The sequence below is a fragment of the Hyperolius riggenbachi genome, unplaced genomic scaffold, assembly GCF_040937935.1.
Source record: "Hyperolius riggenbachi isolate aHypRig1 unplaced genomic scaffold, aHypRig1.pri scaffold_113, whole genome shotgun sequence".
Taxonomy (NCBI): Eukaryota; Metazoa; Chordata; class Amphibia; order Anura; family Hyperoliidae; genus Hyperolius; species Hyperolius riggenbachi.
This window is the reverse complement of record NW_027152339.1, coordinates 638,760-654,155: the sequence shown is the minus strand read 5'-3', so window position 1 is coordinate 654,155 and position 15,396 is coordinate 638,760. Positions and strand designations below refer to the sequence as shown.

At 44.8% G+C, this 15,396-nt stretch overlaps 1 protein-coding gene across 1 annotated transcript in view; it reads left to right on the top strand.

Moving 5' to 3' along the window:
- LOC137543598 (class I histocompatibility antigen, F10 alpha chain-like) overlaps positions 1 to 15,396 on the top strand; it is a 97,738-nt gene that overhangs the window by 27,347 nt on the left and 54,995 nt on the right. The window contains exon 2 of the mRNA XM_068264698.1: positions 10,097 to 10,357. Within this exon, the coding sequence (XP_068120799.1) occupies positions 10,097 to 10,357 (261 nt within the window). The remainder of the gene's footprint in view (positions 1 to 10,096; positions 10,358 to 15,396) is intronic.

Here is a 15,396-nt window from a genome sequence, read left to right as displayed (position 1 = left end):
AAATATTTTTTAATGTTAAGTTTCCTAACGTACTTCTGTACATTGATGTACGTACCAAATTTATCTAATCCCTGCTTGGGGGCATACTTCAGGCCTTTATCCAAGATGGCCATCTCTTCCGGTTTGAGCTGGACCTGGCTAATATTAAAGATACCCTTTCCCTTCACATTTCCACACATGTACCCCATTCAAAATATGGGGGCTGGTCCCTTTGAATGGGTTGCACTGTTGTTGACATGGGGGGTATGGGATAGGAGTAAAATCCTGGTATTGTGGTTCTGTTATTATTAGTATTTAAGGATCACCTATCCGTGTGTCCGGTGATGCTGGCCCTGTTATGCTGTGTTCACTTGCATTCTGCCATGTGTGTGGGGGATGTGGGTGTATGCAGTGGCTGGGTCCCGGCCATTGGATTTAATGAAAAGAGAGAATCGTTTTTACCTTATTTGAACTGGGCTATTAGATACTGGATGGTAGATTAGGTAGATATTGGTAAGAACTATATGGGGGACGTCAGATACTAATGTGTGTGGGAAGAACCACATGGAGAGAGTTATGTGGTTGTACGTTTTCAAGCTACTATGATAATAATGATGTTTTTGGGGGTATGTGGAAAACTGATACTGTGTGGTATAATGGGGTAACGAATGTGGTAAATTTCATTGATATTATGAGGGGGTTTGAGGAGCGGACTGTATTGTATATAAGGGGCTGAAAATAATTAGGAATTCCGTACTGATGCGGAAGGTTCCTTTGAGCCAATCAGAGCGCCGGAATATCGGCATGTTGAAACTACTAGCCATGAGATGATGTTTGGGGGCGGCTCCCTGGGCGTGATTAGTCGTGGCTGGCCTCCCAATGGAAGTACAGCGGGCGGACTGTAATGACGGGGATGACCCCTGCTGACATGGCAATCTCTTATAGGCTGATGAGAGGGATGGTGTAGGGCGGAAGTAGTCCGGCGGCCATCTTGGGTGAGGGAAATTGCGGATTGGATGATAGGACGAAAATAATAGTATTTTAAGACGCTGGCTGGTCATGCGCCTCAAGCCCCTGATGAGTGCACATGCACGAAACGCGTAGGGCGGAGCTACGGGCGGACTGAGCTGGCGTGGAGGATTGTATTGAAATGCTTGTTTTTACTGGAAACTTGTGAGTGCACTACTTTTAATTATTTTATTAAAGCGAATGGTTTTACACCATGTGGAGCTTCTCAGTTATTAGGCTGATGTGAGACTCCTGTTCCTATGAAATCATTTACTTGAGGCTGGCAGTGAAAAGATCCGCTGGGTGTTCTGAGTGCAGTTGCTGTCTTATAACTTGGACAGCAAAACAGAAGGTGAGAGGCCACGTATGCTGGTGGTGGTGTTAAGCCTGAGGAAATTCACATGGTCTGAAAAGTGTAAAGGTGCTATTTCTGCTGTCTGTGGTTGGCGGCCACAGTACATGGTGAGGACCTGTGTGACCTGGTGATCTGTGGTGGATATTTGGGCAGAGCTCACGACTAATTCCTGGCACTGGGTGTGAGGGATGTGGCACTGGTGCAATACAGTATTATGCTATGGTTTTATTTCTTTTTCATGTGAGTGACACAACTTTACGAAGATTTCAAGTACATGTGAGCGCAGCATCTCAAAAGGAATACTGTTATACACATTTGGGTGACTGGTGTCATTGGGTGACTGGGGCCCAAATTCACTAAAGGAGCGGGGCCTAAAACAGCCAGATTTCCTTGGTGGGTTAACTGCTTCCATTCACACATTTTTGATGCCAGGAACCCGAAAGCTCACAAACTTGGTCACTGAGTGACTGTGTGGCAAGGTTACATATGTGGGCTGAGCCAAAACCAAATTTCACTGGGAAAATATAACTGCAACCATTCTTTAACTGTTAATGGCAGGGTTCTCTAACTTTGCACAGTGACTGGGATTAATATTCAGGAAAATGGGTGGAGCCTACAACAGTCAATCAAAATTTACCTGTTGATCTTCAAGGGGAATATTTAAATTGCTGCCATTTTTACACTGTTAATAGCACATGCCTCAAACCTGCTACAGTTGGTCATTGGGTGACTGGGGTTCAAATGTTGGAGAGAGGCGTGGCCACAAACAGCCAATCTGATTTGTTTAATTCCTATGGGAATATACAAATTATTGATGCCAAAGACCCCAAAGCTCACATATTTGGTCATTGAGTATTGTGTGTTACGGTTAGAAAAAGTGGGCGGTGCCAGCACCAGCCAAATACAACGCCAGGTCATCAGCTAGTATTATTATAAAAAAATATTTCTGAGGTGTCTGGGTTGAAAACTGTGCTGTCCCAGTTGTGTATTGGACACAATGTGTGCCTTACAACCGCTGTCTGGAACCTCCTGCTGTTTTCTCAGTGTTTATTACAGCCATGGTACCACCACTAGATGCCATGACCTATTATGCTGTTATAATAATTTATTGAAATTAGTGCTGTAGTACCACTGTCAGGTTCCATGGCCTTCTCTGATACCAGCTAATACGTCTGCTACTGCTACTATGTAACATGCATGATGCAAAAAAAATAATTAGATACGCAAAACTGAGTGACAAAAAAGAAGAAGAAGTCGAAGGTGAAGAAGACAAAGAAGATGGCGAAGAAGAAGAAGATGATGGTGAAGAAGAAGAAGGTGAAGAAAACAAAGAAGATGGTGAACAAGAAGGCAAAGAAGAAGAAGAAGAAGAAGAAAAAGATTTTCTGTGGTCCTAGTCCTAGAATGATGCTCAGTGTTCAGGGGCCATGTACAATTTCCTGTGGTCTTAGAATTATGCCCAGTGTTTAGGGGCCACGTACCTTGAACTCCCAAAATGCTGAGGAATTAGTTGACTGGCTTACACAGCAAACCCCAGCTTCTGCCGCTTCCTCTTGGAACCTTGATGCACCATTCTCCTCTTGCTCTGATTTGGGCACCCCAGCATTTACCACTCGCCCCACCACCACCATTAGCACCACAGCCCCTTCACTTGATGTGTCAGAGGAGTTATTCACACATCAGTTTGAGGAAATTAGTGATGCACAAGCATTATTGCCAGAAGATGGAGGAGATAAGAATTTTACACCACCTCATATGTCTCAGTCAAGTGTCATTATTACACACATGGATGTAAGGCAGGAGTAGGGAACCTATGGCTCGAGAGCCAGATGTGGCTCTTTTGATGGCTACATCTGGCTCACATAGAAATCAGTAGGGGTTGATTCACTAAGCTACACTGCTCAAGCTGAGCAAGTAACATTTTTAAAGTAGGCACGCTACCGCTACACACAGAGGTGCCTGGCTCTTCTACTGACCACATATGCTATTGCTCCGTTGTTATTGCCTGATGAAGCGGGATCAAACCTGCGAAACGCGTTGCATATTTGGAGTTCATAAATAAAATATATTGACTGTGTTTACTACAGTCGTTGTGTGTCTACTTGGAGGAGGTAAGTCCACCACTACCTCCTCTATTTACCAAGAATTTGGTTTTTAAGCTCATTTAGCTTCCTTTTATCCTTTTGGCGCCTCTGTTCTCCTGCATAATACTGGTGTAGCATGCACTACTAACTTACTCGCACTGCCCCAAAACGAACACCAGCTGCTCCAATTGTCCCACTCTGGACCCTGTTAGGTCTAGTGTCTTTGTAGGACGAGATCCCCACACTTTGATTGGCCCAATAGGCTGCCTGTCACTTGACAGGCAGCCTATTGGACAAAAGTGCAAGGATCTTGTCCTAAAAAGTGAATCAACCCCCAAGTCAGCTAGCTAATTGTACAAGCTGTTAGTCGGTATTTCTCCTCTCTGGCTCTCGGGGATTTTGCTGATGTTGCTGAAACCAAAGAGAAGCTGAAGACATGTCTGACACTGCCATTGCCTGGCGGATCAACTGTATACACATCACTAGGGCAACAGGGACGTGAGCCATACTGTCCCAGTTTGAAACATATTGTATGGCTCTCACGGAATTACATTTTAAAATATGTTGCCTTTATGGCTCTCTCAGTCAAAAAGGTTCCTGACCCCTGATGTAAGGTGTAATGATGACGACGATGATGTACCCGCTGCTGGTGCCTATTGTGAGTTGTCAGAAACAAGTAAAGCAGCTGATGAAGATGTGTCCATGGATGTGACATGGGTGCCTTCAAGAAGAGGTTAAGAGAAGGAGAGTTCAGATGGGGAGACAGAGAGAAGGAGGAGACAAGTTGTTGTAAGCAGGGGGAGATTGTCACAAGGAGCTAGTGGCTCTGCCACACAACAGGTATCGTCACCCGGGGTCAGCCAGCCAACATGCCTGCCAATGTCTGCTGTTACTACCACCACCACCACCAGAATGCCATCAACCCAAAGCTCACCTTGTGGCCATTTGTTTGTGTGCATGCCTCCGACAACAGCAAAGTCATTTGCAGCCTGTGCCACAAGACTCTGAGATTTAGAAAGTCCAACACCCACCTAGGTACAACGATTTTGTTTTGCAAAAAGCACCTGAGCTCCAAACACCCACACCAATGGGATCAACACATGAGGAGAAGCAGCACCCATAATTGAAGCCACCCTCCTCCTGGTCCAGCTTCTTCAGCCATGTCAACCTCTGCTGTCCTTGTCCCTTTACAGCCACCCTCCACTCTGCCTCTCACCTCAAGCAGTTCCTGCTCCTCTTCCTACAGTCAGCTTTTTGTCAAGGAAAATTTTGAGCGGAAGAAGTCTGAGTCACCCCCTTGCACGGCATCTGACAGCTGGTTTGTCGGAACTATTAGCCCGCCAGCTGTTACCATACAAGCTGATGGAGTCTGAGGCCTTTAAAAAATTTGTTCTGAATAGGACACCGCAGTGGTAGGTATCACATGCCCGCTAATGGCCAGACCGCTCAATGCCTTCCAGTCTATTTCAACCCACAGACTATCCAACCTCGTGGATGCAATCAGTGCACTGAAACCACTGGAATTTGGCAGTAGAAGTAGGAGGAAGCATGTGAGCTACAATAATAAAAAACTACAACATTTCAGGGAACAAAGCTGCCACCATCCCTTTTTATCCGGGAGAAGGAAAACCCCTTCTGACTATTCTAAACCTGCAAATAAAGATTGTTTAAACACTTACTCTGGCTATAACCATATCATAGTTTCGGGTAGTGAATCTCGGGAAGCTAGAATTCTTTCTGCTTGGCTGGAAAGCAGGTGGCAGCTGAGACAAACCATGACTTAAGGGCTTTTTATTATAAATGCAATATAAATAATTATTAATTAATATATACAGAAAATCATTAAAAGTAACAATTATAGAGAAGAGTAGCCACAGTGAAAAAAAAAGGAATTAAAAAAAAGGAGAAAACTGCATACTTACTTAAAGGTTTTGGAGTAGTATGTCCTTTTTTGTGGAAGGAAATGGCAAAGTCCTTTGTTTCCAAGCACATGGAAAGGTCTTTTGTTTCAGGATAAAAGTTCAAACAAGATGGCAGCCAGCTCTGTCCTCATGCTAGCTGCTTGCAATCCTTGTACGATGATAAAATGGAGGACTCCCCCAGATTTCAGTCCTGCTCCTTTTAAATGATCCAGCTTTTAGGGCGGGATCTCAGAGTCCGCCCCTGGGCTGGACTTTATTATACTTTGATGTTTGCAGCGGTAGCAAAAGGTGAAACCCCAGACGTGACCAAACAAGTTGCATTGCATTTTTTGGAGATGAAGCATCAGGTACACTCCCTCAGAGGTATGATCATGGAATGGGTGCAGGCACCAAGAAGAGGGGGGGGGGGACCACAAACAGTCTCTCTTACAAAGAGAGGCATTCTGGATTCACACTCTCAATACAGTGTCTCTAGGGGGCCTGAATACTAATAATAGCCTGGCTTGTTTCTTGAAACAGAGGTGATTGCTAGTTCTGTAGAGTACGCAGAACGTACGGATTTCTCCGTCCCTTGGTTTTTTTAGGGGGGAAAGAAAGGGACGGAGAAATTCGTACCGCGGGGGGTAAAGTGGTTAAGAGTGTGCGGATCCTCTGGAATTTTTTGTTTATCATACTTTGGGCGGGAAGCTTAAGCCCAAAAATATGACACTTTCCATATTTCACCCCACATCTCACACACACATAATAATAACAAATTCATAATCCTGAAAAAATAAACATTGAAATTATATTATACATTAATACCGTAGGATGTTCAGTTACGGAGAAGTTTAATAACTCAGTGGCTGGGTATGTCAGCGGCACAAATTTGATATTCGAATACTCATCCTGACCAACAAAATGATATAATTTTCCTAACTGTCATTGGTACGGTATCCTTTATAAGGCAAAAATCATACAAAACATTCATTTTCAATCTGCTACAATGGTGCTAGCAGATCTCAGTCATGCTGAGAGGAAAGCTTGCTTCTGCTGGAGTCACCAACACCAGTTGGTGACACCAGCAGAAGCAAGCTTTACTCTCAGATAGCATTTTCACACCTAACCTGTGATCTGCCAAGGAAGCAAAAACCCTTTTGTTCTAGTTAAATAAGGAAAACATTGTAACCCCCTGAATAGAACTCTGTTAGAATAGCCAGGTTTTCAAAGACACAGATAGCAGCAAAAGCACAAGCAACCCCAAATGATATGTATTCTGCTATAACCACACATACAGTTGGGATTGTACCATTAATCACAATCGGTGCAGGAAACCTATTGCGATTGAGTTTTTTTCACAGCTCTTCCGTGACAGAAGGTACCCAGAAGATATTATATTTCCAGAAAGGCAATCCACACCCTGTACCGTAATGTGAAAAGCCAAGTCAACGCATCTCTGGCACACAGTGTTGGGGCAAGGGTCCATCTGACGACTGATAGCTGGTCTGCAAAGCACGGTCACGGCAGGTATATCACCTATACAGCGCATTGGGTAAACCTGCTGACTGCTGGCAAGCATGGAAAGCGTGGCTCTGCAGTGAAGTTGGCGACACCGCCATGAATGGCAGGCAGGCCTGCTGCCACCGCCTCTTCTTCTCCTACTCCTCCTCCATCCTCTTCGCTATCATCCTCGGCTGAGTCCTCTACTGCTGCTGCACCCTTCTCTACTACAAGTGCACACTCCCAGCTCCCCAGCCAGGGCCTATTCCACCTACCAGGTACGACGGTATCACACCATCGTGGGGATGACTTGCCTGAAAGCTGAGAGTCACACCGGTCAAGCATTCCTGGCCGCTCTGAATGCACAGTGGCTGACCCCGCAGCAACTGGAGATCAGCAAAGTTAACACAAGTGCCCTGCATTGCAAATGTTTTAAATCTTAGTGTACAACGCTTTGTGTGCAAGTACCCAGGCTTACAGGAGATCCTCAAGCAGTCCAGGAAGGTACGTGACCGACCATTTTAGATGTTCCTACACAGCCATGGCAAGTTGCAGATATTCGGCTGTAAAAGAACCTGCCAGTGAGGCGCTTTATTTGCAAAAGCCCGTCTCACTGGAATTCAACCCGCCTAATGTTTGAACGCCTGCTCCAACAAGAAAAAGCCATCAACGAGGCTCTGTGGAGCTAGGAATTTTGTTGCCACATTACTGGACGCTCATGCGCACTGCTTCAAGGTTCATGCGTCTTTTTGAGGAGGTGACAAACCTTGTGAGTCACACCGAAGGCACCATCAGTGACTTTATCCTATACGCTTTCTTCCTGGAGGGTGCCCTGCGAAGAGTGCTGGAGGAAGAGTTGTGGTCGCCATCACCAACAGAACCAACCTTGTCCTCATCACCTGCTGTACCTGCGGCAATGCAAAGAGAGGAGTCAGAGGAAGAAGGTGACTTTGTGGAGTTGGAAGACCAACCGCAGCAAGTGTCCCAGGGGGCTTGTGGTCACCTTTCGGGGACCCTTGGTGTTGTACGTGGCTGGGGAGGAGGAGACCTTCCATGATATCAGTGAGGAAGAGGAACGGGCCATGGTTACCTCGGCATCCACCCTTGTGCAAATGGGGTCTCAATCGTCCTGTCAGAAAGGACCTTCAGCACAGCAGGAGGGATTGTCACTGACAAGTGAAGTCACCTAGGTTACCAAAGTGTTGACTACCTGACCTCTATTAAGATGAATGAGGCATGGATCCCAGAGGGTTGCTGCCTGCCATAAGACTTGTGAGTCTGTCCCCACACAGCTGTCTTTACTCTCTCCACGCTGTGTTTTTGTGACGTTTTCTCCAGGAAAATGCTGAATTTTTAAGGCTGCTGCTGCTACAAAACCTAATTTTTCAGGCATGTACATGCCCAATTTTTCTGGCCTATGCTGCTACACAGTGGCTGTAACAACCCAAAAAAAGGCATGTACATGTCAGTCCTCCTTTGTGATTGTTACCTTGTCGTGGTAAGGGGCTTGCGTGCCTCAATGAAGCATTGACCTATATGGTCATCTTGGCACACCCAAGATGATAAGGTCATTGCTTCATTTTGGATAGACCAAATTCGATCGGCTGGATAATGTTTTTCAAAAAAACTTTGTGGTTTTTATGGTCACCTCAGGTGATTAATGAAGCTTACTGGGCCAACACTGGGCCCACACTGCAGAATCAGTGTTTTTTTGCTCACTTAACTGTCACTGAACTTCCTCAGCCCAACCATAGGGGCTGGAAAACCGAGATTGCCTGCACTCCCACGATTGTGCGTAAAAGAACGGTGGCCACTACACACCACTGCACAAAGATTGCCGCAGAGAGGACTAACATTTATGTCCTGGAAGTGTCAACTAGTAAAAACAAAGATATGCTCACCTGACATAATCACTAAAGGTCTTTGCGGTTGTTTGCAGCTGTGGTGCACTAACCTCCCTAGCGGTAAGCCCGACATAGTGTCGGGCTCTCCGTCGCAGGGGATCGCATGGCCCCGGGAGGATTATTTTAAATAAAATGTGTTGAATATTCTTCAGCTAGCACTTGGCTAGTTAACTATGATCTCCCCGATCACCGGCGCAGTACATACCCCCCCAGGATCCCGTGATGGTGCAGCCTCCCAATCAGCTCCAGGCTTTGCTATGGGGAGGATCGGGACTGTGCATGGCATCGATGACGTGATGACGTCATGTCCAATCGTCGCCATAGCGACAACTGAAGCTAAATGGCGAAGCTGCAGCTCTCGCGGGTTCGCGGCTGGGTAAATATTTCCGTCGGCGATCGGGGGGATCAAATAGGTACCAGGAGACTTCGGGGACACAGGTAGCTAGCCTGGTGCTAGCTACAAGCTTTAAAACGAGTTTTATTCTAAAAATCCCTCCCACGGATGCAGCCTCATTAACTGCGTACCGCCAGGGAGGTTAAACATGGTGTTTCGTTGGTCAGTGTGAAGCGGCGTAACCCTTACAGTTTATTCCACCACTTTAGGAATGTAATGTGATTTCTGCCCTTTAACGATTAAAACATGACTCTGCGTCAACTCTGTAATTTTTGGTGGGACTTTTGCCATGGATCCCCCTCTGGCTGCCACAGTCCAGGTGAAAGAAGTGAAAATTTGCCTGCCCATTGAAGTCTATGGCGGTTCACCACATTCACATGTTTGCAAATTTTTGTGGAGATTCGCATTCCAAATTCACGAACCCAAAATTTGATATTCGGCCCATAATCGCCAATGGTGAGTTGAGATGCTAATTACTGAGAGTTGATGAAACTTTTATGTCCGTTTAAGCAGCTTGACATTGTACCAATAACAGCCAGCAGCTGCTGCATTTCATTGATACAACCCCAAATGGCATAAGTTTCCATACAGTTAACATGAAATTTCCATTAACTCATTAACCACAGTGGCTGTGGGACCAGGACTTGTTATAGGAGGGGCAAGCAGCATATGTTATACAGAAGGAGGAGTGGGGGTGGGGCAGGTGATCATCAGCCACCTCCCCCATTTCAGTCGCCTGTAGGCACAACCCCACATTGCCTAGTGAGACATCCAGCCCTGTTATTCTCCATAGAGGAAGGAAAATGCCCCCTCACTGTGTGCAGCTCAACCACCCGTTGGCTGGAGAGGGGTCCTGGCAGAGCATCGTCCCCATAGTCCCTCTCCCTGTGTGTGTGCCGGTCCTTATTATACAGGAGGAAATGTGAGTGTGATGGGAATATACTTATGTGTAACAATGTCTCTCTCCTCAGACAGTCACTCTCTGCGGTACTATAAAACGGCAGTCTCAGCTCCAGGATCCGGGCTGCCTGTGTTCTCCTCAGTGGCATATGTGGATGATCGGGAGATAGTGAATTATAACAGTGACACCCGCCGGAATCTGCCCAAGACTGAGTGGATGAAGAAACTGGAGCCCGAATACTGGGAGAGGAACACACAAATATCTCAAGGCACTGAGGCTGTTAACAAGCGCAATGTGCAGGTAGTGATGCAGCGATTCAACCAGACTGGAGGTGAGACAATTCCTACATATCATATACAGGATATTCAGCACAATCCATACTGTATTACATGGAGACATGCTGGATGTAATGTCTGTAAGGAATGGATAGAAAGAATGACATCACTACTAGAGAATTATTATATAACAAGTGTGGGGGAAATGTGATGAAATGTGTTATCGGGTCTCCTGTGATCCTGCAGGCCAGATATACACACATCAGGGACTGAACTGTATTCTGTTATCTAAAGCTGCCCATACATGCTACAATTTTTCATTTTTTTTGATGGAAAAAAATGACAGGATAATCATACATTTTTTATGATCGAAAAAAAAACTTTTGACTTTTATTCAATTTAATCATTTTGATCAAATAAATGGGAAAATCTATTTTTATTTATTGTACCGTGTGTGGGCACCATTACATTTTCTGTAGGTAGCTGTGATCTCATACAGTGATGTGCTCAGATAAAAACAAGGAACACCAAGAGCCCCAATAGTGTAATATGTACTGGTAAATGGTTACTAGATAGAGTAAATATTATTACTCACAAACAAGGGTTACCATTAGGCAACCACTGTAAAGGCAGGTGGGGAGATTTTCCTGACCCCACTCAGGAATAAGAAGTCGCTCTCTGTAGATGAGAAAAAGGGGGTTCAACCCTCCAACCAGGGTGGGCTCAATATTATGCAGGAGAACAGAGGCGCCAAAAGGATAAAAGGAAGCTAAATGAGCTTAAAAACCAAATTCTTGGTAAATAGAGGAGGTAGTGGTGGACTTACCTCCTCCAAGTAGACACACAACGACTGTAGTAAAGACAGTCAATATATTTTATTTATGAACTCCGAATATGCAACATGTTTCGCAGGTTTGATCCCGCTTCATCAGGCAATAACAACGGAGAAATAGCATATGTGGTCAGTAGAAGAGCCAGGCACCTTCTACTGACCTGGCTCTTCTACTGACCACATATGCTATTGCTCCGTTGTTATTGCCTGATGAAGCGGGATCAAACCTGCGAAACGCGTTGCATATTTGGAGTTCATAAATAAAATATATTGACTGTCTTTACTACAGTCGTTGTGTGTCTACTTGGAGGAGGTAAGTCCACCACTACCTCCTCTATTTACCAAGAATTTGGTTTTTAAGCTCATTTAGCTTCCTTTTATCCTTTTGGCGCCTCTGTTCTCCTGCATAGTGATGTGCTCAGAGCAATCTATGACTTGTGTGGGTCGAGCACAATGGAGCTATGATGCGCTTGCTTACTGCTGCCTGCATTTTGCCCGCAAGCGCAGAGCTTACCCATCACTGTCAATGGATGGGATCGGGTAGCGGCGCAGATGGCGTGCAATCGTACGTGTTGCATTCTGATCGCATAGCCATCTGCGCTGCATAGATGTGAACGAGGCTTAAGGAACACAAGGGGACAAAAAAGTCGGACCACACAATTAAGGGGCACTATGGTGAAAAATTATAAAATTTAGAATATGTGCAAACATAGACAAATAAGAAGTACATTTTTTCCAGAGTAAAATGAGCCATAAATTACTTTTCTCCTATGTTGCTGTCACTTACAGTAGGTAGTAGAAATCTGACAGAAGCGACAGGATTTGGAGTAGTCCATCTTTTCATAGGGGATTCTCAGCATGCCCTTTATTGTTTATAAAGACACTAGCTGATTGCCCGGCGTTGCCCGGGTATGTATTTGGCTGGTGTTGGCTCCACCCACTTTTTCTATCCCTAAACAAACAAACACTCAATGACCAAGTTTGTGAGCTTTAGCATCAATAATTTGTATAGTCTCATAGAAATTACCTACTTCGGCCTCCTGGACGTACTAGCTACGCCCAGGAGGCCATGTGCGCGTCCGCGTGCTCCCGCGGCCGATCTCGCACATGCACGCGCGCTCCCAGCCTGCGGTTCGTTAGCCAGGCAATCAGTGAATCGGGCTATGGTGCCCGATCACTGATTCCTCTCCCCCGCAGAAAAAGCGACAGCTTCTCTCAGAAGCTTTGCTTTTTCTGGCTGTTTCGTCCCCCATGCGTCTCTCTAAGTGTTCGTTACGCTTAGAGTGACGTCATGTAAACAAATTCATGGCTGCCACCTTGTGGCCAAAAAGTAAAACTACAACTAAAATAAAAAATAAAATAAAACTCAACACACATTTACATTACAAACTACTGTTTACATCCCACCCTCCCAAAAATACCCAAACAAAATGTTTAATATAAAAAAAATATATATATTACAATAAAAAAAAAAAAACATGTAAATATTTACCTAAGGGTCTAAACTTTTTAAATATAAATTTAAAGATGAAATATTTCTATATTTTTTTTTTATTCTAAACTTGTAAATAGTGATAGATGCAAAATGGAAAAAATGCACCTTTATTTCCAAATAAAATATTGTCGCCATACATTGTGATAGGGACATAATTTAAATGGTGTAATAACCGGGACAAATGGGCAAATACAATACATGAGTTTTAATTATGGAGGCATGTATTTTAAAACTATAATGGCTGAAAACTGAAAAATAATCATTTTTTTCCGTTTTTTTCTTATTCTACCTGTTAAAATGCATTTACAGTAAAGTGGCTCTTAGCAAAATGTAACACCCAAAGAAAGCCTAATTGGTGGTGGAAAAAACAAGATATAGATCAGTTAATTGTGATAAGTAGTGATAAAGTTATAGGCTAATGAATGGGAGGTGAACATTGCTCAGATGCATAAAGTTAAAACGACTGAAGGCTGAAGTGGTTAAACAAATCAGGTTGGCGGTTTGTGACTCCGCCCCTCTCCAGCATGTGAACCCAGTCACCCAATGAGCAACTGTAGCAGGTTTGAGGCATCTGCTATTAACAGTGTAAAAATTGCAGCAATTTTAATATTCCCCTTGAAAATCAAACTGTGAATTTTGATCGGCCATTATAGGCTCCACCCACTTCCCTGAATATTAATCTCAGTCACCCAGTGACCATCTCGGCAAAGTTTGAGAACCCTGCCATGTACCGTATTTTTCGGAATATAAGACGCACTTTTTCTTCCCCAAAACTAGGGGGGAAAAGTGGGTGCGTCTTATATTCTAAAGGTACGGTATTTGGGCCCCAAAACATACTTACCGGTTCCTGCAGCCGCGATCCTGTCCTCCTCCGTCTGACTGCCGCCATCCAAGGGTCATCCGAGGGTCCCAGCTGTGGTCATCTGAGGGTCCCAGCCATCCCATCCAGAATCCCGGCTCTTCAGTGTCCCAGTCGCCAGATCGTCTTCACTGCAGACAGCAGCCATGCGGTAATCACGCGCTGCTGCCTCGCCGACATCCTCCATGGTAACGGCGTCCTCTTCCTAGTTATGGTGCCCCCTTCTGTGTGACGAGCGGCGCATGTGCGCCGGGTCACGCATGACTTCAGGCGCACGTGCGCCGGGGTCACGCATGACGACCAAGTTTGTGAGCTTTTGGGTTCCTGGCATCAAAATTGTGTGAATGGAAGCAGTTTATCCAGCAAGGAAATCTGATTGGCTGTTTGTGGCTCTGCCCCTTTAGAGAATTTGAACCCCAGTCACTTAATGACCGACTGTAGCAGGTTTGAGGCCTCTGCCATTAAGAGTGTAAAAATGGCAACTGTAATGCCGGGGGGGGGGGGGGGGTCATATTTTCTGACCACCCAGCACAATAAGACTAAGAGCTAAAAAATGGAAGAGGCTACACAGGCTGCCCAGAGCAACTGCAACTCTGGGCTTCTGATAACACGCAATGGCAGCGCAGTGTGATGTTGCGCTGCTCTTGTGATAGCAAACATTCAGACAGATACAAGACAGACTGGAGTGAGGTAGCCAATAGCAACCGCAGCAATGGCTACCTCGCAAGGACAGGACTAGGAGGACAGAGGCTGACAGAATGAACGCTTGCTAATCTAGTCACTGCCTCAGTGACAGCAAGCATTCACAAAGACAAGAGTGAGGTAACCAATAGCATCCGCAGCAATGGCTACCTCGCAAGGACAGGACTAGGCTAGCTAAGCACGGGTGTTCACGCTAAGCGCAAGCTACCAAAACGTGCTAAAAGCTGACTAGCTAAACACAGGATATCAACAGTTCGAGTACGTATATATCAACGGCATTGATAAATCACCGTAGCACGAATACAAGGAAAATAAACGCTGACTAGAATATGTATGTATTGGCGATGAATCAATATATAACATAAGCAAGGAGACTAGCTAGCTAGATCTGGACTGGAGCAATACAGCGAACTAACTAGGCAATTCAAACAATACAAATTCTCTTTAAAACATTAACCTCTAATGTGCGCTCCTCAATCACTTTCCCCTAATTAGGGTTTCCTAAATGCTCTTTACTTACTGGTTCGCTCCTATAATTAAGTGTGTGTATCACTTTAAACCAATAATCTATACAGTTAACAGGGCGCTCAACAGTACATTTTTAGAATCAGTGCTTCCACATAAAATATTCAAATTTCTGTTAAAAATTTACTAAATAACATAAAAAGTCCCACTGCAATTCAAAGATCACAATGTCCACATTCTAACAGCTGTATGACGTTCACGGAATCTTCTCGATCTATAATAACCAGTATACGCTCACCAGATGCTAAGCTGCCTTTTCAGGGACAGCTAATAGCGCTTGTGGCCCAGCCAGTATGCAGGGTATCCCGAGTACATCCAGCTTTCTCCTGGCTCCTTGACTTAGAGACACAAGACAAAAAAGCACTGGGATAGTGTGATACTGCTTCCGTAATAATGCCAATTAGGATAAACACCCGTGCTCCCAGATTTTACAAAGCACCTCGTGTTCCTCCACCTTACACTCAATATGGCCTCTCACCAAATCTCATGGCTGACCCAGCACAGACCAGCAAACACACTTGACAGATAGTGTCCACGATCCTTTTCCAGCCTTAATGTCCCTAGGACTCAAACAGGGACCAGCATAGTGTAAAACCGTTTTTTATTTAAAAAAATATATAAAAGAAGTGCACTCACAAACATCCAGTACAATTGCGCATATCAAAAATCATCGAGCTCGTCT